Source organism: Phascolarctos cinereus, unplaced genomic scaffold (genome assembly GCF_003287225.1).
Source record: "Phascolarctos cinereus isolate Bilbo 61053 unplaced genomic scaffold, phaCin_HiC Scaffold_1;HRSCAF=81, whole genome shotgun sequence".
Lineage (NCBI taxonomy): Eukaryota > Metazoa > Chordata > Mammalia > Diprotodontia > Phascolarctidae > Phascolarctos > Phascolarctos cinereus.
Window position 1 is genome coordinate 288,566,884 of NW_027555514.1, and position 22,687 is coordinate 288,589,570.

General features: G+C 57.4%; 1 protein-coding gene across 1 annotated transcript in view; it reads left to right on the forward strand.

Moving 5' to 3' along the window:
* PLXNB2 (plexin B2) overlaps positions 1-22,687 on the forward strand; it is an 81,034-nt gene that overhangs the window by 49,784 nt on the left and 8,563 nt on the right. Inside the window, 24 exon segments of the mRNA XM_020982869.2 lie at positions 490-672; positions 986-1,117; positions 3,415-3,515; positions 3,872-3,998; positions 4,421-4,574; positions 6,762-6,876; positions 7,063-7,171; positions 7,881-7,982; positions 9,526-9,618; positions 10,205-10,286; positions 10,558-10,718; positions 11,353-11,501; positions 12,175-12,283; positions 13,327-13,475; positions 13,580-13,750; positions 14,621-14,759; positions 15,416-15,643; positions 16,248-16,424; positions 17,837-17,976; positions 18,491-18,591; positions 19,496-19,725; positions 20,078-20,259; positions 21,495-21,561; positions 21,913-22,059. Coding sequence (XP_020838528.1) covers positions 490-672; positions 986-1,117; positions 3,415-3,515; positions 3,872-3,998; positions 4,421-4,574; positions 6,762-6,876; positions 7,063-7,171; positions 7,881-7,982; positions 9,526-9,618; positions 10,205-10,286; positions 10,558-10,718; positions 11,353-11,501; positions 12,175-12,283; positions 13,327-13,475; positions 13,580-13,750; positions 14,621-14,759; positions 15,416-15,643; positions 16,248-16,424; positions 17,837-17,976; positions 18,491-18,591; positions 19,496-19,725; positions 20,078-20,259; positions 21,495-21,561; positions 21,913-22,059 — 3,348 coding nt within the window.

Here is a 22,687-nt window from a genome sequence, read left to right on the forward strand (position 1 = left end):
CTACGGGGAGGGGAAGGGGGGTCGGGAGGCTCGAGCCCGTCCTCTAGGCCCGGCGGTGGGGCGGGGGACAGGAGCCCCAAGGGACCCCCATCGGCCTCCCAGGAAAGGGCTGACCCCTCCTCGATTCTCCCGTGGGCCGGGTCTGGAGACTGGCTACGTGACATAGGTGTTATATTGAGTTATTCATTCACCAAACCTTAAGGGCAAACAAGCACACTTAGTAAGCACCTGCTGTGTGCAGAGCCCTGCCATTGTGGGGAGCTCTCAGAGCAACAGGGGGTTAACCCACAAACTCCAAGGGGGCACAGGATTGCATGGGAGACGTGGTTTGGGCTGAACTAGGCCTACCGTGATGGGAGTAGCCTGGAGGCTGAGGCCCTGCTCCAGGCCCAGGGGTATGGTATGGGGCCGGGGTGGGGTTGGGGGGAAGCCAGACAGCCACAGAGGGAAGGCGAGCGGACAGGGATCTCACCCGTCCCTGGTCTGCAGATGGCCAGCCAGAGTTTCCGCTGTGGCTCAGAGCACCTGCCGTACCCCCTGGGGAGCCGGGATGGACTGGTGGGCACTGCTGCGCTGCAGAGAGACGGCCTGAATCTGACGGCGGTGACGGTGACAACTGAAAATGGGCACACCGTGGTCTTACTGGGGACGTCGGATGGCCGCATCCTCAAGGTGAGTCTGGGGGGGCCCCCCCATCTCTGCTGCCTCAGGGAGGGGGATTCAAGTCTGGGCTGCAGCCTTGAAAGGCTGAGTCATGGGGGTAGTCTAGTAGTGAGGAGCCTCCCCATCTGGCGCCCACAGGCCTGGGTCCTCCTTCCAGCACACTGACCAGGACCTGGGGCAGGCCATTCCCCTAAGGGAGGATGCCCTGCTCTGTCCCTCCTGAGGATAGCGGGCTGTGGTCCCTGAAGGCTTCTCAGCCACGAAAGGTGGCCGCCCACTGTGGCCAGCTCCTCAAACCCTTGGCCGGCCTCCCTCTGCTCAGGTGTTCCTGACGGCTGATGATGGCGAGTCCAAGGAATATGGTTCCATCCTGGTGGAGCTTAACAAACGCATTGAGAGAGACCTGCTGCTGTCTGCCAATGGGACCAGTCTCTACGTTATGACCCAAGACAAGGTAGCAGGCCCAGCCCTCGGCCCAGGCCCCTGAAGTGTCCGAAGGGCCCGGCACCGACTTCCCTTCTAGTGCCAAAGTCCATCCTTGTACTTTGTGAGGAGCGGGAGCGGGAGTGACGGGAGGAGCCCCAGGCCCTGCTCTCAGGGCCCTCCCAGGCCAGGAGATGATGAGGGCAGAGCAGGGCAGAGAGCGCCTGGGGCTGAGCTGGGGGGAAGTGGGGGGGGAGGGAGCTTTTCAAGGCCTGCAGGCCTCGCGAGGGGTGGGTGGCTGAGGGGGTCCCGGCAGGGTGGAGCTCATGCTCCTTCCTCATTCCTTGTTCTGGGGGCTCTTGGCTGCTAGGAGCCTTGTATTAGTATGGAACTGCCCAGACCCTCACTCTGCCTCTGCCTCCAGTGCAGTGGGCACCTGAGAAGGGTCTCTGGCTGTGTGTGTGTGTGTGCGCGCGCCTCTCTGCCTTTGTCTCTTTCTTTCCCTTCTCTTATCTTCTGTTCTTCTTTCTCTGTCCCTGTCTCTGTCCAGCTCTCTTTGTCTCTCTCCCCCTCCCTCCCACCCTCCTGACTTTTCTCTCTTTCTTCCTCTCCCTCCTTGGAGATAGCAGGGTAGCTAGGAATCTGGGTCAGCTCACCTCTCTGGTACCCATGGTGCCTTTGTAGGGGTGGGGCAGGCAGCAGCCAGATTCACTGGGGGATCAGGGTTTACCTGGAAAATGGCCAGCACATCCGACACTGAGGGCAGGGGGGTGCTAATGCTATTCAAATCACATGCCAATGTGCTGGGCATCTGCCTCATCCTTTCTGGGAGTGGCAGACTCTGGGGAGCTGGTTGTGGCTGGGATAACCCGACTTGGACACTGCACTGGGCTGACTTAGAGTGTCCCCCCCCACCCCACCCCCAGGAATGAATAGGTGGCAGCCCACGGGGAGGGAGGAGGTCACGGAGCAGAAGCCAGATTTTCTGACCCAATTTTTCCTTGTTCTTCACTTTTTGAAAGCTTCAGCTCCCTCTTAGGACATGGGTCCAAGCTGTGGCTGGGGTGGGGCCAGAGAGTGGGTGAGCTGCCTGGGGGCCACTTCTGGGGGCGGCTGGGTGGGAGGGAGGGCTTGGGCCTTTGGGACACACTAGGCATGATTAAGCATAGAGGCTGGCGTTCCTGACCCTCCGGTGCACCCGCCTGGCCCTGTGCCCGGCTCCTGCCGTGGGGAACCCTGGACCCTGCCCTCCCGGTAGATAAGCAGAGATCAGAGACCAGCCAGGATCTAAGTGGGCTGGTGCACAGAGCCATGAAAAGGAGGTCAAGTAGGTTAGAGCAGGAGTGCAGACCTGCAGCCTCAAGGCCACATGAGGCCTTCTAGGTCCTTGGGGGTAGCCTTTTGACTGAGTCCAAATTTTACAGAATAAATCCTTTTGTGAAGGGGATTTGTTTGTGAAGTTTGAACTCAGTCAAAGGGCTGCACTTGAGGATCTAGAGGGCCACATATGGCCTCGAGGCCTCAGGTTCCTCACTCCTGGGTTAGGGCCTTGAATTCCAGAATGAGGGAACTTCGATGCTATTTGGCAGGCTAGTGGGGAAGTCAGGTAAGGTTTTTGAGTAGAAGTGACATGGACTGATCTGGGAAGGCTGGACAGGAGAGGAAGCCTTGCCTTTTCTGGGAGGCCCCCTCGTCCAAGGTTGAAGGTGTGTGCCCCCTGCACCCTGTGAAAGCGGAGGTAGGGTGATCACCCAGTCCAGAAAAGAGTCACCGAGGGTCCAGACAGGGTGGCTGTGAGGGTAGAGGTCCTGTGGCTCTGGGGGTGGGGGGAAAGGTCAGAAACAAAGGCCTAGAACTGCCTTAGCGTGAGGGTGTGGCCCCTGGGTCACTTTCTTGTTGGGTGCTAGAGGGGGAAATGATGTGTGGTGTGGACAGACAAGTCTAGAATCTGTGCCCAGCTTAGAACCCAGGCCCCAGATGGGAGCCAGCTGTGGCCAGGGGTGTTCTGACCTGTACCATTGAGGAGCTAGACCAGAGCCAGGGTGCTGCTTGGAGTGGGAGGAGGGAATCTAGAGCCAGGGTACTACAGAGAAGGATTTAGAGCCAGAGTGTTGGAGAAGATCTAGAGCCAGGGTGCTGTGAAGGGGCTCTAGAGCCATGATCTTGGGGGGGGATTGTCCTAGAGGCAGGGTCCTGCAGGGACAGACACATTTTATGTCCCAAGGTGATGGTGGGGACCTTGAGAAGCTCTTGACTTCCTTCCTCATCCCCAGGCTGGAGGTCTTGGGGCCTCCCACCCACCAGATCACCCCCTTGGCCTTTCTGCAGGTTTTCCGGCTTCCTGTTCAGGACTGTCTCAGTTACTCAACCTGTGAGCAATGCCAGAATTCTCAGGACCCTTACTGTGGCTGGTGTGTGCTTGAAGGACGGTGAGTGGCCGGATTGAGGCCGGGCTGCGGGGAGGCAGGGACAGGGCTGGGGACACCTGGGCGGCCTGGGCAGGTGGTGTGAGATGTGGGCATGAGAGAAGGAAGGGTTCTGAGTGAAATGCCAGTCTGCCCTTGAGGGGCAGTGGTCTCTCCCAGAGGTAAATGTACTCCTCACCTCATCATGGGCTGGCCTTGCCCTCAGGAGAGTCCATTCTTAGTATGGAGACCAGGTCTGTCCTGGAGAGTACTGGGTCTGAGGGGAGATACAGCCTTGCTTTCAGGGATCCTTTGGTTTAAGGAGAGGGGGCGTAGTTTGGTCCTGCCCTGGAGGCCCTAACACCCAGCTTCCCTACCAGCTGCACCAGGAAGGTCGACTGCCTGAGGGCAGAGGAAGAGAATCATTGGCTCTGGAGTCGGGGGAACACCTGCGTAGCCGTCACCAGTGCCCAGCCCCAGAACATGAGCCGCCGGGCTCAGGGTGAGGTATGAAGACCTGGGATGAGAGGACCCAGGAAGAGAGTTAGGGAAGGGCAGGCAGTGACCAAAGCCAGGCCCTGGGGAGGTGGTGGAAGGTGGGCAGGAGCAGTCAGGGCAGGCTTCTTGGAGATGGGGGCACTCATGCAGTGAGAGGCAAAGGCTTGCTGGTGGGCTTTGTTCCTGGCCTGTGTCCTGCTCATTTGTCTTCCAAACACTGGGGAATGGTTCAGGCTGGTATTGGCATAGAGTGAGATATGTGTGTGTTTCTGTATCTGTGTGTGTGTCCCTGTGTGTGCTCACTGCCCTTACTTCCCTCCCTCCCTCACTCTCCTCACCGCCCTCACCTCCCTCACTGCCCTCACCTCCCTCACCTCCCTCACTCTCCTCACCTCCCTCTCCACCTGTGGTTGTCTGTCACGTATCTCCAGGTGTATTTGACGGTCAGCCCGCTCCCAGCTCTGACAATCAATGATGACCTTCAGTGTAGCTTTGGAGACTCGCTGGCACACCCTGCCCATGTGAAAGGAGACACCATCATCTGTAACTCCCCCAGCAGCATTCCCCCCACGCCTCCGGGCCAAGGTCAGGGGCCTATCTCTTCCCCAGAGTGAGGTTTCCTGAGACAGCCTCATGAAGCCAAGAGATGGCATGAAGGGCTGGGCAGAGTGATCAGGGTGACCAAAAGGGCCACAGTGATTGAATGACAATGAGTAAGAAGGAAGGCTGGGGAGCGAGGGTGAGGGGAGAAAGGGAGAGCCCAAGAGGAGGAGGAGGGAGATGGAAGGGCAGGGAGAGGTGCTTCCACGGGGGATGTGTCTCAGGGTCACCTGGCAGGCCTTCCTTCTCCAGGGACACTGAAATTAGGCCATTGCTGAGGTAGCTAGACTGCTGGGCCACACCTGGGCCCTGAATTCTTTGGAGCCTTTGGTGGGGAGGAGGGTGTGGGAGAGGCCAGGGCTGCCGGAGAGAGAGCAGAGAGTTGCTTTAGGACAGGGACCTGAGAGGTGCACCAGGTCTGGGCATCTGGCGAGACTTCATCCCACAGAAGTAAGGAGCCGCTGCTCCCCAAGGCTCCGAGGGAACGTCAGTGACGGCTCTTGGGGCTGAAACATGAGGCCTCTGGGCTTTGAGTGGCTCACCTGAGACGGGATCTGATAACTGCCTTTGTGGTAACAGGTGGAGTCAGCCAGGAAACTGGAGGGGGCGGGGGCAGGCCCTACCTTGTGTGAGCTGGCCAGGCCTGGGCACCTGGAGGGCCGCAAAGAGCTTCCGAGACAGTGAGGGGAGACCTGGACTTGTCAGAATTCTGTCTCTGGCCCTCGGCTGTCAGTTCATACCTCTGAATGTTGCTTCATCTGTAGAATGGGTATAAGAGTACTCACACCATGGAACTTAGAGGCTTAACTTCTGATGAAAACATCAGTCAGTCACTCTGCAAACTCTTACTATGTAGCCGGCTCTTCTGGGGATTCAAAGACAAAACAAATACAGTCCCCACCGTCAAGGAGCCCGCGTTCTGGTGGGGACATGCATGCACGCACACACACACACACACACACACACACACACACACACACACACACACACACACACACATACACACACACATGTGCATGTGCAGCATGCATAGATGACAGGGTGGGTGCAAGCCCCTGCGTGACCCCAGCCTTCAGGAGCTGGCCCCGTGACTGCACCAGCCCCCACCCCTGCTCAGCCTGCGAATGAGGCACTAACTCCTACCTAAAGTTTACAACAGTTCCTTGAGACCAGGAGCACAAGGCTTGTGTCCATTTCACAGATGAGGAAATGGAGGCCCAGAAAAGTCTCATAGCAAATGTAGGGTTTTAAGTGGGAAAGTACCTTGGAGATATGATCATCCAGTTTGCAGAGAAGGGGATGGAGGTTGAGAGAGTGGAAAGCACTTGACCAAGGTCATACAGAAAGTTCATGGTAAAGCTGGGGCCTTAAACTGGCCCTCTGAGTCACCCAGAGCACTTAGATGCAAAGGGCCCCTGATGGGGATGTCAGCAAAGGGGCGGCACTTCTAGAAAGCTCCCTTGACCTGCAGTCAGAGAGAGCAGGTTTGAATCACAGCTCGGTCCCTTTTCCAAACTGTGTGAACTTCAGCCTCAGTTTCCCCATCTATGAAACTGGCCAAAGGATCCAGCACCTTCTGCCCCCCCCCAGCGTCATTGGGAGGAAAACCTTTGTAGACCTTAAAGCTCCCTGGCCAGTGGGGCAACTAGGGCTCCCACAGCTCACTCACCTACTCACTGCCAGAACCTGGCTGACTCACCCCCCCCCATACCTTTGTGCTGCCCCCCCCCCGCCATGCCTTTGTCCTGGCCTCCCCCCATCACTGTACCTGGAATGCCCTCCACCCTCTCCTCTGCCTCGTAAAATCCCTGATTTTCTAGGAAACCCTTTCCGGTGTACCCAGCTGGTAGTGCCAAGCCTCCCCTCCCCCACCACACGGTATTTCTTTTGTACTTAATTACTCTTCCCTCCACTCGAGACGGAAAGCTCCCTGAGGACAGGGCTTGCTGCGGGCTTGGGCTTTTGTAGCCTCTCTGTCCCCGCCTACAGCCCGACTTGTACCCACTGCCTCATAGATACGGGTTGCTTAAGCAGCACGGGGTCTTAGAGCCAATCCAGTGTAGCCCCCTAATTTTACAGATGACGAAACTGAGGACCAGAAGTGGGTGTGCAGGTGTGTGGTGGTGGGGGGGACTGCTCACCCTCAAGCTCTTATTCTGTCCTCTTCTGCAGACCACGTGGAGGTCCGGATCGTCCTCACCTTCCTTCGGACTCCTGTGTTCTTGACCTCTCACATGTATCCGTTCTATGACTGCAAGGAGGCCATGAGTCTGGCAGAGAACGTGCCGTAAGTGTGCAGAGCCCGGTGCCAACAGGCCCTCACCCTGAGCCCTGTTAGTTGGGGACACAACCAGCCTGAGCCTTGCCTGGGGGGCACAGCTGGCCTGAGGCTGCTCAGGGGATCCATGACCTTTGGCCTGTGTCCACAGCCCCCTTGGGTGGCTCCCTCACCTGCCTGCTCCCCACCCTACAGGTGCATCTCTTGTGCCAGTAATCGCTGGAACTGCCAGTGGGACCTGAGATACCATGAGTGCCGAGAGTCTTCTGCCAACCCTGAGGAGGGCATCATCAAGTCCCACATGGTAAGGACAAGGCCAGGCCACATGGGTGGGGTGGGGCGGGACTGCAGGTGAGGAGAATCTCAGCTGGGACTCAAGCCCAGCCTGCCATAGACACTCTGGGCCACCACCTCTCCATCTGTGTAAAGGAGATCATGCCCCACAGCTTTGTGGCCTGGTACAGACATAAGGAGTGTGGGAGGTCCTGTACACAGATGGAAGTGTGCAAGCATAGGGCATACCCATGGCCAAGGGCAGACAGGGAGTGATCCTGACCTTACTCAAAGCAGGGGCCAGGCCCTGCCTGGGGGAGGGTCCAAGTGGGGAAACCACAGAAATCTGCCCTCAACTCTCTGCTGGTCTGCCTAACTGCCTCCCATGTGGCCTTGACATCTCTCTCTGTCCCAGCAGCCACGAGGTAGGTATGGGCACCTCTTGGAAAAGCAAAAGCCATCGATGATCTGGAGAGACCCCAGGCTCGGACTTGGAGAATCTGTGACCTTGTGCTCTCTGGGTGTCAGCTTCCCCCTCTAGAAACTGATGAGTTGGCCCATCTGACTGTGGAGGGCCCTCCCACTTCCACGCCTAGGACTCTATGGTTCCCAAATCCCCCCAAAGGGCATTAGTGTCTCTTCCCCTGGGGACAAGGCAGCAGGAGGTGCCCCAGAGGCCTGGGGTGTGTGCAGCAGGTGAGCCCTGCCTTGCTCACTGGGGCTGCTGGCTCTCATGACAGGAAGAGAACTGTCCCCAGTTCCTGAACCCCAGTCCACTGGTCATTCCCATGAACCATGAGACGCCTGTGACCTTTGAGGGAAAGAACCTAGATCCGGTGAAGGTGAGTGAGTGCAGCAACCTTAGTGGGCCCATCCTGGCAGCCCTCCCAACATGCACATATGTGCATGCGCGCGCGCGCACACACACACACACACACACACACACACACACACACACACGCGTGCACGTGTGCGGCTCTGCTATATAAATCAGGGGTGAGACTCCATCGATCGTGACCCTCCCAGCACTCCCAGACTGGGACTCAGAGGCCACCCTGCCCTGACTCCAAAGAATGAGGATGATTTAGAATATATCTCTCCAATTCACTGGAGATTTATCAAGGGCCAGCCCCAGGCTGACTTCTGCCAAAGAGCCCCAGTGCTAGCCCCTGCCCTTAAATTGCTACCAGTCTGCCAGAAGACACAGCACATGGATAGGTCCTCCTACTACAGGCTGGGTTCCCCTAAGTGGACCAGGGCTTCCTGCAAGAAGTGGCTGTCTGGGCCTCAAAGGACAGAATCCTCCTCTCACTCACCTCCCCTGCCTTAGCGGCATCACCTGTAAGCGCCCACACTGGCCACAGCCCATCCCCAGGCCTCATTCCCTCCAGGCTCTCTCCACTCCCAGCCATCATCCCTGCAGCTAGTGGGGTCTCTTCCCCAAGACCCTCAAGAGTGCTCTGACCATGGCATCCCCTACAAGACAGGGTGCAGGGCCTTCCGCAGCCCCATATGTCTCATTGCTCCTCTACACACTTGACACTGCAGCCAGACCCACACTTATCTCTGCGCTGACCTCTTTCTGCCTCGTATGCCGTATTCTCCAGCCTTCAGGCATTTGCTTCTGGTTTTCCCACCAAAATGCTACCTTCTCCAGGAAGTCTGCCCTGTTTTCCCTAAGGGCTTCACTGATGCACTTATGTGCCTTATCCAAGTCAAGTGATACATTCTATTTAATTTGGGTCAAGGGGTGTTTAAGAATCACCTACTGTGTGCCAGGCACTGAAGAGATAAAGATAAAAGCAAAACAGCCCTTACCTTCTAGGAGCTTATGCTCTCCTCAGTAATGGAGGGATACCACATGTATACTCATAAATACAAATTCTACAAAGCAATTTAGAAAAAGAAGAGAGGAGAAATCAAGTCAGAGAGTGCTAGCACCCAGGACAGAATAAGGAAAAGCTCCTTATAGGAGGTTGTGCTCTGATGGGAGTTACGGTTCTAAGCGGCATAGATGAAGAGGGATGGTATTGCAGGCATGCAGAACTGACTGCAAAGGCATGGGAGCTGGAGATGGGATGGTAAGTACAGAGAAGTTAGCAAACTCTGACTGAATGATGGAAAGATTACGTGGAAACATCCATATAGAAGGCAGGCATTGCCCATGGGCCCCTTCAGGTCTAAGACAATCCTCTGGAAGCTCTCTGGGAGCCCTGAGTCTGTGTGCCTCAGGGTGCCATAGCCCTGGGCCTTAGATTAGGCCCCAGCTGAGGGCGCTGCAGGATGGGGGAGGGGGAGGAGCTGCCTTGCCCCCTCCTCCCTCCGCAGGGGCCTGGGCCTCAGCACCAGTGTCCGAATGTCATGTATCTACTTTACCTCCCCTAGGTGAGCTCCCTGCACGTGGGCAGTGAGAAGCTGAAATTTGAAGAACCAGTGAGCACCGGGGAGTCAGGCACCTTTACTTTTACAACCCCCAAGGTATGGCCAGGTCAGGTCAGGCTAGCCAGGGGTGGGTGGGGAGCCCAGGCCTAAACCCCAAAACAGGAGGCGTGGAGCTCAGTGGGACCACATTTAATAGGTGGGGAGGTAGGTGACCTTGGATTCTGGAGGAAATGCCAGGGAAAGGAGGGAGTGGATGTCCATTCATTAGGAGAAACTGGGAAAGGAGCCAGGGAGCCAGGGCTGGGGGCAGGAAGGGGTTAAGGGCCCAGTGAAGGGGGGAAAGGAGGGGATGGCTTAGCCCTTTCCTGCATGGACACAGTGTAGCAAGTAGAGAACAAAGTATGATACAATGTAGCTATTTACCGGGGTTTCTATAGCCAAGTGTAGGGATACAATGTATCCCTCCTACTTCTTTCCTCCTGTCCATGGTCAGGGCTTGTAGGAGCACCAGTCAGTTCCTTGTGTGTGGTTGGCTTAGGGGTGCTCTGCAGCCTTGGGCCTCTGCCAGCCCACTGGGTGTCCCTGTGCCCCTGGGGCTGGGTGCTGCTGTGGGCCCCCCTTGGGGCAGGAGTCTGGGGAGTGCATAGCCACTGGGCCTCCTGCCTGCTGTCCCATTTCTCAGTTATCCTATGATGGGAATGAGACGCTGCCTCTGAACTTGTACATCAAGTCTTATGGGAAGAACATTGACAGCAAACTGGAGGGTGAGGCCTTCATGGACCAGGAGCTGAGGGCCCAGGATGGGTGGGGCCTGGGAGGAGGGGCAGAGCATGGATCGGTGGGGCCTAGGGGTGCATAGATGGGGGGGCATGGGAGGTGGGGGATGGAGGCCCAAGATTGGCAGGGGCATGGATGGGGTGGGGCCTGAGAGGGTGGGGCTGGGGGGCACAATGGAAGGGGGGAAGGGAGCAGGTCAGGGTAAAGGTGCTTCAACCAGGGCTCTTCCTTCCCTCCCAAACACTCTTCCTTCCACAGTGACCCTGTACAACTGTTCCTTTGGCCGCAGCGACTGCAGCCTCTGCCTGGCCTCCAACCCTGCCTACAGCTGTGTGTGGTGTGGGGGCCAGAATCAGTGTGTATACGAGGCCCTGTGCAGCAACATCACCACCGAGTGCCCGGCACCCGTCATCACCAAGGTGAAGCGCCTCGGCAGCTGCCCCCCCCACCAATATCCAGTCTTGGGGTGGCTCTGCCATGGATTTGCCCAGGCCTCTTTTCTTAAGTGCACCTTCTTAATCTGGGTCTACACTTCTGGGGCGTGTATACCTCTGTGCACACGTGTGCACACATGTACCCATCTCAGTGTGGTTGTTCTTGGACACTCTGGTCCCACAGCTCCCCCGCTTGTATGACCCCTGACGGGGGAGTTGCCTGTGGGCATGAAGGGCTGTGACTTTGGCCAACGTGCCTCATTGCATGGGCTGCGGCCAGGTCTCCTCACTGCTGCAGGGGTCAGGAAGGAAGGCACCTCAAGTGGGCCCTGATTGAGTCTTGGAGCTGGGCTCCTGCCCCATCCGCCCTGCCCTCCCTGGCTTCTTAGAGTTAGGTGGTGGTAGGAGAACCAGAGGATTGTGGGTATATGTGTGTCTCTGGGGGGCTTGGGGGGCACATGCATGCGGACCTGGGTACATGTTTGTTCTTAGAGCCGCTGGAGGGAAGGGGAAGCAGTTGAGGGGTGCTAGAATCCCCAGCCCACTCCTCCTAGGCCTCCCCTCTGCATTGGTGCCCGAGGCCTCACCACTGTTCATGGTTCTGAATGTTTGTCTCCAGATTGAACCTGAGACAGGCCCCCTGGGCGGTGGCATTCGGGTCACCATCCTGGGCTCTAACTTGGGCATCCGAGCTGATGACGTCAAGAGGATCACAGTGGCTGGCAAGAACTGTGATTTTCAGAAGGCCCAGTATTCTGTGTCCACCAGGTAACAGGATGGCACTGAGCCCCACTGCCAGACCTGCCCTGGGAGGTGGGAGGGGAGGAGATATGCCCCTTTACTCCCGATCGGGGTGCACAGCTGGGCCAGGCTGCAACATCTCAATTGCCCTAGGCTGGCCTCTCAGGGACCATCACCTCCTCAGGGAAGCCTTCCCAGATTTCTTCTCTTTCCCTCAGCGGTCTTTGTACTTACACCTCTGTGTCTGGACTCTGAGCTTCTTCTGGGCAGGCACTGTTTGTTTTGTCTTTGTACCCCCAGTGCCTAGAACAAACTGCACCTTGGCATGGGGAAGTTCCAGTGTGGAAATTCCCTGCACCCCTGCAGATGGGAGGCATAGCTGTGATTTATAATCTCGTGTGTTGCTTGGAGGCGCAGAGAGGTTAGGTCATTCACCTGAGGTTGCACGGCCAGCATGTCAGAGGCAGAACTCCCAGGCCAGCTTTCTATTATTCTGCCAAGCCACTTCTACCTCCATAGTGCAAGCTGAACGGAACTGAGGGGCCTGTGTAGACCCCGGGAGGGAAACGCCATGGGTGAACAGAGCCCTGTGGGGCAGGGGATTGGGACTGAGCAAAGAGACCTGGGCTTCCCTGATGGAACTGTTACAAGGCCCAAAGGGAGAAGGTGTGGGATCTGTGAGCCTGCCTCTGCCCCCCAGGATTGTGTGCGAGGTTGAGCCTTCTGAGGAAGCCATTACTGGGGGGATCGAAGTGGACATAAACGGGAAGCTGGGCCAGTCACCTCCCCACGTCCAGTTCACCTACCGGGTGAGTGAGGGGCCGGCCCTGGGGACCTGGGGGCTGCCTGGGGTTGACACAGGTTTGGGGGGAGGGAGGGACATTGTAACAGAAAGTGCCTTCAGTGAAGTCCTACCCCTGGGAGACACACGATGGGGCACAGGTGTGTGACATCTGTTTTGATGGGAGTGGCAGCTCAGGGAGGCAGGCTGGAGACTCAAAGCCTCGATGCCTAGCCTCTGGCCCAGGCCTGAGCACATGGCCAGTGTTTGTATCACTGCAGGAAGGAGAGGGAGGCGTCTCTGTCTTTTGTCTTTTGTGGCTCCCTGTTGCCTCCTGAGTAATATTCAGCCTCCTCTGGCTGGCATTTGAGGACGTCGGCAGCTCAATGCCCCCTCTGCCTTTCTAGCCCCATCTCATTCTACTCCTCTCCGTCCTCTCTGCTCTAGTGAGGCTGGACAGCTCTCTCCGCTTGAGATGTGTGGCATCTCATACTCTCCTTCGGGGTTTTCGCTCCCACTGTGTCCTGTGCTGGGAACGCCCTCCCCTCCTCTCCTCACCTGATGACCTGCTACCCCTTCCCATGGCTGAACGCCGAGCTGGGAGCCTCTGTGCCATCCCCCTCCCCCGCACTCTGGGTGCCCCTTTCTAATGCTTTTGTCATGTAATGTTGCTTCCTGCTGAGTTCTCTGCTGGTGTCTAGACTGTGAGCTCCCTGAGGGCAGGTGCTGTGTCTTTGTAAAACTCTGTACCTCCCCCAGCTCTCAGCACCCAGAAAGCACTTAATAAATGTGGCTTGAATTGTCTGTGTGTCTCTGTCTCTGTGTCTCTGTGTGTTGTGTCTGTGTACGTCTCTGTGTCCGTGTGATGTCCATTGCCGGGGGCAGAGGGCAGGTAACACCTCACACTCAGCCACTGGGTCATTCGAACACCCCCTAAGAGACTCCACTGAGCAGTGACCACCCCCCTCCCCGTAGTGCTCTGCTCTGAGGGAGCTATAGGTCAGAGGACTCAGGCCAATGTGCTCAGGGATAAGGGTCTTGACCTGGGCCTTGGGCCTGTCTCCTCCCCAGCAACCAGTACCCAAGGAGGTGAGCCCCATCCAGGGGCCCCAGGCTGGCGGGACTACCCTGGTCATCAGCGGCTCCTACCTAGACACCGGTTCCCCCAAGGACGTCCGGGTGATCCTGGGCAACTCCAAGAAGGGTGTGCCCTGCGAGGTGTATGTATCACCACCCTCAGACCCCCCGGCTAGGGCAGCCCCCAGGAAGAGAGTGAGGAAGGGACTCAGCTGGCCCAGTGACTCCCCTCTGCTTCTCCCTGCAGCATCGAATTTGGGCCCGACATCCGATGTGTCACAGGGCCCTATGAGGCCCTGGGCGAGGTCCCCATTGAGGTCTTCTACGGCAGTTCCTTGACATCAGGGAACCGAATCACCTTCACTTACCGGGAGAACCCTGTGCTAAAGGCCTTTGAGCCTCTGAGGAGCTTTGTCAGGTAATAAGGCCCACCCACCTGCTGTGGAGGTACACAGACACACTTGGAGGCACCTGCGTGTAAACACACACACACACAAACACACACACGAATCCTTCCCCCCTCCCCAAGCCTGCCCTCCAAATGCAATTGTCCCAGAGTGAGGCTGTCCAGACCCTCCAGGCTTGTCCATATCCACTCCAGGGATCTTGGCCCTACTGGGGATGAGTGGGAAGCCTGAGGCAGGAGGGAAGGGTCCCCAAGAAGCCAGTCCCTTCCCTGCTGCTGCTGATGGAAGGCAGAAGGAATGCAGTGAGGCAGGTTTGGGCACCTTCTGGGAAAACCCCAGGCCTGACTCAGGCCTCTCCCTGCCCCTTCTCTCCCATTCTGGCTCAGCTCTGCAGCTTTCTAAACACCGCCAGCCCTCGCTGTGGCTGCCCTCTTGAATGCTCTGACTATGTAACATTGCTTCCTGCTGGGTGGTCCCCCAGGCTCAGCTTTCTGCCCGGCATGTGTTGGGCTGGGTGGGTGGAAGTCTCATCCGCCTCTGATCTCTAAGCTGCTTGGCCTGTGGGCAGACAGACAGCTGAGGAAAGGAGTGAGGGGCCTGTCAAGGTGACTCCCTTCTCTCCTCGGAGGACATGAGGCCCAGGCCCTTCCTGCCTCAGATAGCAGGGAAGGAGAGTCTGGGGCGTGTCTATAAATGGCATTACGTCAGTGGGGGCCTCCTCTAGCACAGGTGGCTTATGGTTATAAGCTTGCTACCTCTGGCCCAGCGGACTCCCAGGCTGAAAGAAGCCATGCATGGGGGCGGCAGGGCGCCACGAGCTGCTGGGCGGTGGGCAGCTGCGCTTCCTGCTGCCGCTAACCCTTTGCCCTTGGTTTTCCCAGCGGAGGCCGCAATATCAACATCACAGGCCAGGGATTTGACCTGATCCAGAACTTCTCCATGGTCGTGATTGCAGAGCCCCTCAGATCTTGGAGCAAGAGGAGGAAGAGGCAGGCTCAGAGCCCCCTCCAGGCCACGACGGTCAGTCCCTCTGCGGCTTTCCTCCCTCCCCCTTCCCCCTGAGGCCATGCCCACCCCTCCCACAACCTGACCCCTGGGGAGATGATGCCCCAGACTGACCAGACGAGGGAGGTCAGCACCCAAAAGGCCTGGGTCCCAAGGAGCATCCGCAGGGATCTGAGAGAAGACAGCTCAGGGTCTGAGTTACAATGTTTCTGGGCCTGGAGAGGATCTGTGTCACATGAGAGAGATTGGAGCATGCCTACTTGTCAGGCACATGCTTCAAGGGATCTCTGCTTCTGCCTGCTTGTTAGAATCATTGCTTTGGGATGGAAGGTGATCCCTCCCAGCTCAGAGGGCCTCTGCCTGCAGCCAGTGGGGGCATATTGATTTCTGTTTGCAGCCCATTCACTATTGATGGAAATGGCCTGGGGTGGGGGAGTGGGAAGGGTCAGTGCAGCCTCAATGAAGCTGGGGACCTCAGTGGGAGCCTGTGTCTGGGAAAAGACGGTTTGGTTGGCAGAGACTCAGTTCATGCCCAACTTTGAGGCCACTTGGCCACTTCCAGCTTGCTCCAGGGCCAGAGATCTGGTTGTGGTGGGCACTGGGGACCTGGCCCATGGGCTGAGGAAGGAGGGGTTGCCATCCCTTGTGACATCATCTGTCATGGTCCACAGGTGGTAGGGACCACGTATATCCGGTACAGTGACACCAAAGTCGTCTTCTCATCCCCCCAAGTCCCCGACGAGCCCGAGGCCTACAACATCACCACACTGCTCCAGATGGACGGCCACCGTGTCCTGCTGAAGACGGAGGCGGGGGCCTTTGAATACGTTCCAGACCCCACCTTTGAGAACTTCACCGATGGGGTCAAGAAGCAGGTCAACAAGCTTATCCATGCCAGGGTGAGGAGGCGACGGAGCCTGTCCTCAGGAGGCTTCCCAGCCATGGGTGGGGGGCTGACCTTCACAGCTGGGAAGTGCTGGGTGAAACTTATCCCCTCAGGGCCCTGAGACTTTGCATAGCAGCCCGGATGGGGCAGGATGGGGCATGGGAGGGCAGCCATGAAGTCCTAGGTGAGGGGGAGGTCTGGTCAGGCTAGAGCAGTCAAGGAAGGCCTCAGGCCTCAGCTTCATTATCTATAGATTTGATGGGTTTTTTTTTTTTGGTTAGACAGTGGGGTTAAGTGACTTGCCCAGGGTCACACAGCTAGTAAGTGTTATGTGTCTGAGGCTGGACTTGAACTCAGGTCCTCCTGAATCCAGGACTGGTGCTCTATCCACTGCACCACCTAGTTGCCCCTCATTATCCCTAGATTTGGTTTGACCAAGGTGCTCTCCCAGGCCCTTCAGGCCCCCATATTTTCGGGTTCCTGGTATCCATCCATGTCCTATACCTACTGGGGCTGGATGCAGCGGTCAGCTCCCCCCGCAGAGCAGGGCCTTCAGGGATTGTAGTGCCTTGACCTTCCATTCGCCTTGTCCTGCCTCTCTCACCTCCCCCCCCCAGGGCACCAACTTGAATAAGGCAATGACCATCCATGAGGCAGAGGCATTTGTGGGTGCTGAGCGATGTTTCATGAAGACGCTGACTGAGACCGACCTGTACTGTGAACCCCCAGAGGTACAGCCACCCCCCAAACGGCGGCAGAAGCGGGACACCACCCACAACCTTCCTGAGTTCATCGTAAGTCACGGGGGGCACCCAAATGCTCACAGCTGGCTACAGAATCGGCTCCTGAGGTGGGGGTGAGGAGTGAGTGACACGTGGTGTGGGGGCATTACCGGCTGAGCTCCCCTCCCTCACACGTGCACTCAGGGAGAGGAAAGAGGAAGATACACAATGCTGGGGCCCAGGTGCTCCAGACCCCTTCTACCCACCCCTTCATGCTTAGCTTTCAGATGCCGGGCAGGGATGTTTGAAATAATTCACGCTGCTGATTGCAGCCTTAAAACATTTAAGTCAAATGGAGGTGCTTCAGCAAGGCCCCTCTGCAAGCCGGGAGGGCTGTGTTCATCATACATCCTTCGAGCAGGTCCCTGAGGGTCCCTAGCAGGCCACACTTTGGGAGCACCATATGGCTTATCACTCATGGCCCAAAGTGAGAGGGGCCGTTCTCAGGCTGATGCTCTTCACTTGGCCCAGCCTCACTTGGCCCGACTGTCCATGCAGTATGGACAGTGCCTGACAGCTTAAGGCATCTCTCCTGAGGGAGACTCAGAGGGCAGGCTGAGGTTGGCCTTGCTTAAACTGAACAAAGGGATTTCTGAGCCCAGGCACCATGGGGGCAGGAGGGCAGGAAGACCACGCACTTGGTCAAGGGGACAGATGAGTTCTCCCAACTTTGGGCTCCCGTGTGCATGTGAGCCCTGGGTGTGCTGCTTATAAGTCATTCTCACCTGTTCATTAAAGCAGAGCCCTGTGCAGCAATACCAGGCCGGTCTTGGGCTGCTTGGCTGTAGAAGAAGTGACTGGAATTTCAGGACAGTCTTTATGTGCCCACAGGGGCCCAGCTGATTGGAGCCATAGGAACCTAGCGCCCTCTGGGCCCGTGCTTTGTGCCTCCGTGCCTGCCCGCCGGGTGTGCACTTTGTAACATTAATCACATGCATTGACTGTGTGGGACCCTGTGCTGTGAGCTGCAGAAACACTAAAAGTGACTCGTGTCTGCCCTCAGGGAGCTTAGGTCCTGTGCTGCCCCCTCATGGCTGGGAGGTGTCCTGAGCCTTCACACCACCAAGGGGCACACATCATTGCCAGGAAGGCTTGGGGTGCAGACCAGTGAGGCTCTGGGGGCCAAATAAGCTCCCCAAAGAGGGGGCGCTGCCCACTCCAGGGGACAGCCACTGGGGAATGGATTGGTTGGTGATTTGTGTCAGGACCCACACTGACCCAATCACATAATCGTGTCTCATGAGTGATGTATCACACATGTACATGCCCAGCCCCACCTGGTGTGTGTGTGTGTGTGTGTGTGTGTGTGTGTGTGTGTGTGTGTGTGTGTGTGTGTGTGAGACATGAACGGGTTAGGCATCTCCCACATCGTGCCCACACATGCATGGCCTACGTCCTAAGCAGGTCTGTCCTTTGTGGTCCAGGTGAAGTTTGGTGCCCGCGAGTGGGTCCTGGGCCGCGTAGAGTATGACACGCGGATGAGCGACATGCCCCTCAGCATCATCCTGCCCCTGGTGATCATCCCCATGGTGGCCATCATTGCCTTCTCCATCTACTGCTACTGGTGAAGCTCGCCCCTCCCCCATTCCCAGGCTGCCTTGGGGCTGCCCCAGCTCCTCCTGCTCACCCTTGAGCCCAGTTCTCTGGCCCAGCCAGGCTTAGACCTCGATCCCCACCCCCAAACCATCACTTCCTTCCTCTCCCTTGGGCTCCTGGACATCTCCCCCGCCCAGCTCCCTATCGTCCTCCTTTGCGGGGAGGGGTGGAGATGGCCGATCCCAAACCGCTGACGATCCCACGGACCTTTGCTTGCCTTCTGTGACCCCTGAAGGTTAGGCTTGGGTCTGGGTACAGGGCTGGGGAGCACTGGTAGTGAACCACCCCCTAAAGTACCAGAGCCTCAGCAGGGGCCAGGACTTAGCCACTTAGCAGCTCCCACTGCCAACCTCCCCCACTTGTTGGCCTGAGCTTAGGGTCATGGGGCCCCCTTCCCAGCCCCTCAGCCTCCTTCTCTGCTGTCAGGCAGGAACATGGGGCCAGGGCCACTAACCAGCTGGGGCTTGGGCTTCTCCCCAAAGGCGGAAGAGTCAACAGGCCGAACGCGAGTATGAGAAGATTAAGTCTCAGCTGGAAGGCCTGGAGGAAAGTGTCCGGGACCGCTGCAAGAAGGAGTTCACAGGTGTGTGTGTGTGTGTGTGTGCGTGCATGCGCGCATGCGCGCATGTAGGGGGAAACAGCAAGGGTCTCCTGACTGCTTGTTCTTGGGAAGAAGGAGCATTGTAAGGCAGTGTAGTGGGTAGAACACTGGCCTGGAATCAGGAAGACCTGAGTTCAAATCCGGCCCCAGACACTTACTAGCTGTGTGACCCTGGGTAAGTCACTTCACCCTGTTTGCCTCAGTTTCCTCTTCTGTAAAATGAGCTAGAGAAGGAAATGGCAAACCTCTCCAGTATCTTCACCAAGAAAACCCCAGATGAGGTCATGGAGAGTTGAACACAATTGAAAACAGCTGAACACAAGGTCAGCTCTTAGAGGCATTGAGGGGAAAGTTGGGATAGAGCTTCCTGACCAGCCCAGCCCTTGGGGCTGCCTCTCCCACCTTGTCCTCACACGCCCTGAGGTTGTGGCGCCGTCCAGGCCCTGCCTGTCCCTTTCCCTAAAGCTGCCCTCCCCCCCAATTCTGTACCCCCCTGCTCGAGGCCCTAGCAGATTGATACCAGATGTGGACACTCACTTCTCGAGGGCAGGATGGGGGAGTGCACTTTCAAAGTTTTCCCGTGGCTGAGTAACCTTCAGCTGGTATTTACCGATGATGCCCTGAGTGACCAGAAGCCTGTTGGCAGAGACAGGAGAGAAGACTACTTGGGCTCTGCCTGAGAAAGATGAGACTTCATCTAGAGGGAAACATGAGCAAGGGAGGGGCACTGAGTCACTGGACCAGGTCAGAGGAGGCAGGGGCAGCGGGGGCCAGGCTGAGGGGTGGGACGTGACCATTGCCAGATGGCCATGACGTGAATGGGAGGGGCAGGCGGTGAGCCCTCAGGGGGCACTCAGCCCAGCCTGACTCCGGTCACTCCCCACAGACCTGATGATTGAAATGGAGGACCAAACCAATGACGTGCACGAGGCTGGGATTCCTGTGCTCGATTATAAGACCTATACAGACCGGGTCTTCTTCCTGCCCTCCAAGGACGGTGACAAGGACGTCATGATCACAGGGAAACTGGACATCCCTGAGTCTCGCAGGCAAACAGTGGAGCAGGCTCTCAACCAGTTCTCCAACCTGCTGAACAGCAAATCCTTCCTCATCAATGTGAGTGGGTGCAGGGGGAGGGGGACGCAGAGGAGGAGCAGCCCTGCCCTGCCCTCAGGGGGCTGCCAGTGGGGGGGGGGGATGACAGAGGAGGAGTAGCCCCAAGCATATGAGCCTACCACACTGAGCCCAGAGAGAGTCCCCTCACTCCAGTCAAACCCTATGACCCCGTCCCTTCCTAGAACTTGGTGCAAGGAAAGCCAGGTAGTGACAGGCCTTGAGTGGCACTTGTTGCCTCTTCTGTGCAGTGATTGGGCACTGGGGTGGGCATGAAAAGCCTGCCCTGTAGGCAGGTTTTGTCCCTGGAGGGTGAGGCCATGGGCGGCTGTGACCCTGCTCTGCCCGCCCCCAGTTCATCCACACACTGGAGAACCAGCGGGAATTCTCAGCTCGGGCCAAGGTCTACTTTGCGTCCCTGCTGACGGTGGCCCTGCACGGGAAGCTGGAGTACTACACGGACATCATGCGGACACTCTTCTTGGAGCTCATGGAGCAGTACGTGGTGGCCAAGAACCCCAAGCTGATGCTAAGGAGGTACCGGGGGCCACGGGGCTCTGGCAGGGAGGGGGGGAGCACACGGAGGTCGTCACAGAGCGTGTCATGTGTGTGCACAGGACGTGTGCATGAGACATGCGTGACCTGATGAGGAGGTCATCATGTGTGTGCACGTGAGACGTGCGTGGCCTGGTGAGGAGGTGTATGGTCTGAGATACACACAGTGGGGCTGTGGCCCTGGGAACCTTTCATCCTGCGTGACCGTGGCCTTTCATTGTGTCCATGGCGATATAAGGATAACCCCAGCTTGTGTGTGTAGGTGTTCAGGACCCTGTGATAATGTATGGCTGATGCTCCAAGGTACTGTCAGTCTGTCAGTCAGCATTGCTTAAGCACCTGCTATGTGCCAGGCACCACGCAAAGGGCTGTCAGACTGACTAGGAGAAACTGCTGATAGTTAGTGAGTGCCCTTTCTTCTTCCCTGTCTCACCTCGTCCAGCCTCGTGCTGCCTCTGTCTAGCTACGTGTCCTTGGCGAAGTCCCCTTTGTGGCTCTGTTTCCTCACTGGAGGATGAGGCCTAGATGGCCTCAAAGGTCCCTCCATCTTAAGATCTAGGATCCCACGACTAGGTCAAGTGCCCGGTCTGCCTGACCTCTCTGGGCCCCCACCCCCATGACCTCTGCCCCCTCGTTAGATTGTCGCACTCCTTGAAAGCCGGCCCCTCTGCATCCCCAAGCCAGAGGACGTGCATGCTGTAAAGAGAAGGCATTTAAGTAGTGTGTGTGTGTGTGTGTGTGTGTGTGTGTGTGTGTGTGTGTGTGTGTGTAGAGAGAGAGAGAGAAAGAGAGAGAGAGAGAGAGAGAGAGAGAGAGACTTTACTAATATCAGGAGCCCTCAGGAGTGGGGTAAAGTCCCAGCTCTGATGCTGACCAATTCTGGGACTTTTGGGCAAATCATTTAAGCTGGCCCTCAGTTTCCCTGTCTGTAAAATCCAGGGGGTGGGCTAGCTCTCTCTCAGGGGTTCCCAGCTCCGTCCCATGACTGGGCAGGCACTCCTTCCCTGAGGTCTCAGGCTGACACGTCTTGGAGATGTTTGGTTCAGGGAAAAGGCTGAACCAGGCTGAGATAATGGTGAGACACAGGGTAGCCACTGAGCTCCAGCCACTCCTGTCCACCTTAGCCAAGCCTGAGCAGCCCCCCCCCCCACATACACCTGTTGGTGCCTACAGCTCAGGGCTGGGCACTGAGCCCTCTGGCCACCTGCTGTTTCCAGGTCAGAGACTGTGGTGGAGAGAATGCTGTCCAACTGGATGTCCATCTGTCTATACCAGTATCTCAAGGTGAGACCAACTGAGTCCCCTCTATCTTGGGGGGGTGGGAAGGGAGCGCCCTGCAAAGACTTTGGGGGAGCCAGGAGTTCTGTAGGGTGCTGCCCTCCATGGGTCCTTCAGTTCCTCCTTGTCCCACAGATCTCACTGTGGTGGGGCTCCCACCTGGCCAGCCTCTGCTCTTGGCCCCCAAGCTCATCGCCCGTCCTCATCACCTGGGCTTCTAGAGCTCACCGGGCCAGGCTGGAGTCCACAGGCAGCATGAGCTGCCAGGGCCAGGAGACAAAGTGGCATGACTTCGTGGCCTGGCCCCCACGCCCTCCACCCCTAGAGGGCCCAGGCTGACTCAGTGTCCTCTTCCAGGACACCGCTGGTGAACCTCTTTACAAGCTCTTTAAAGCCATCAAACACCAAGTGGAGAAGGGCCCTGTGGACGCTGTGCAGAGGAAGGCCAAGTATACCCTGAATGACACAGGTCTACTGGGGGATGACGTGGAGTACATCCCGCTGGTGAGCCTCAGCCCCCTCCCTGCTTCTCTCCTGGCCGCTCTTGTGCCCCTCCCCCTCTTCCCATCACTGACTCCTTGGGTGGCCTTGGCCTTGGGAAGGCACTTCTTTTCTCTGGGCCTAGAGTCATAAAATGAGAAGTTGAAGTAGGTGTCCTCATCCTTCTAACTCTAAATCTGTGATGTGATTTCCCCAGTTACTCACAGCCTCCCAACCCTTGTGGCATAGTGTCCTCTGAGCCTCCTTATGGGGGACACCCCCAAACCCCTCCCATTCTCGGATTCCTCCTGCCTGTCCACAGTCCCAAGCTTTCACAGAAGTCCCATGTGTCCTTAGACTTCCCTCCCCCCACCCTCATGTCCTCCCCATCCTGAACCAGCTTCCTCTGCAGAGACTCCTGCTCAGATCCTCCTCCACAACCTCAGAGACCTGGGGGGTTGGGGGGAAAGGGGGGCCAGGGAGAACTGAGCTTGCTACAGTGGGGGAGGGGGTAGAAGGCTCTTGGGTCCAGACTCAGCAGGACCTCGAAGATCAGGCTAATGTGGGTGTGGGTGGGTGGGTCTGTGTGTCTGTGTGTGTGCATGTGTGTCGGAGTGAGTCTGTATATGTGTGTAACTGCAAACCTGTGTGA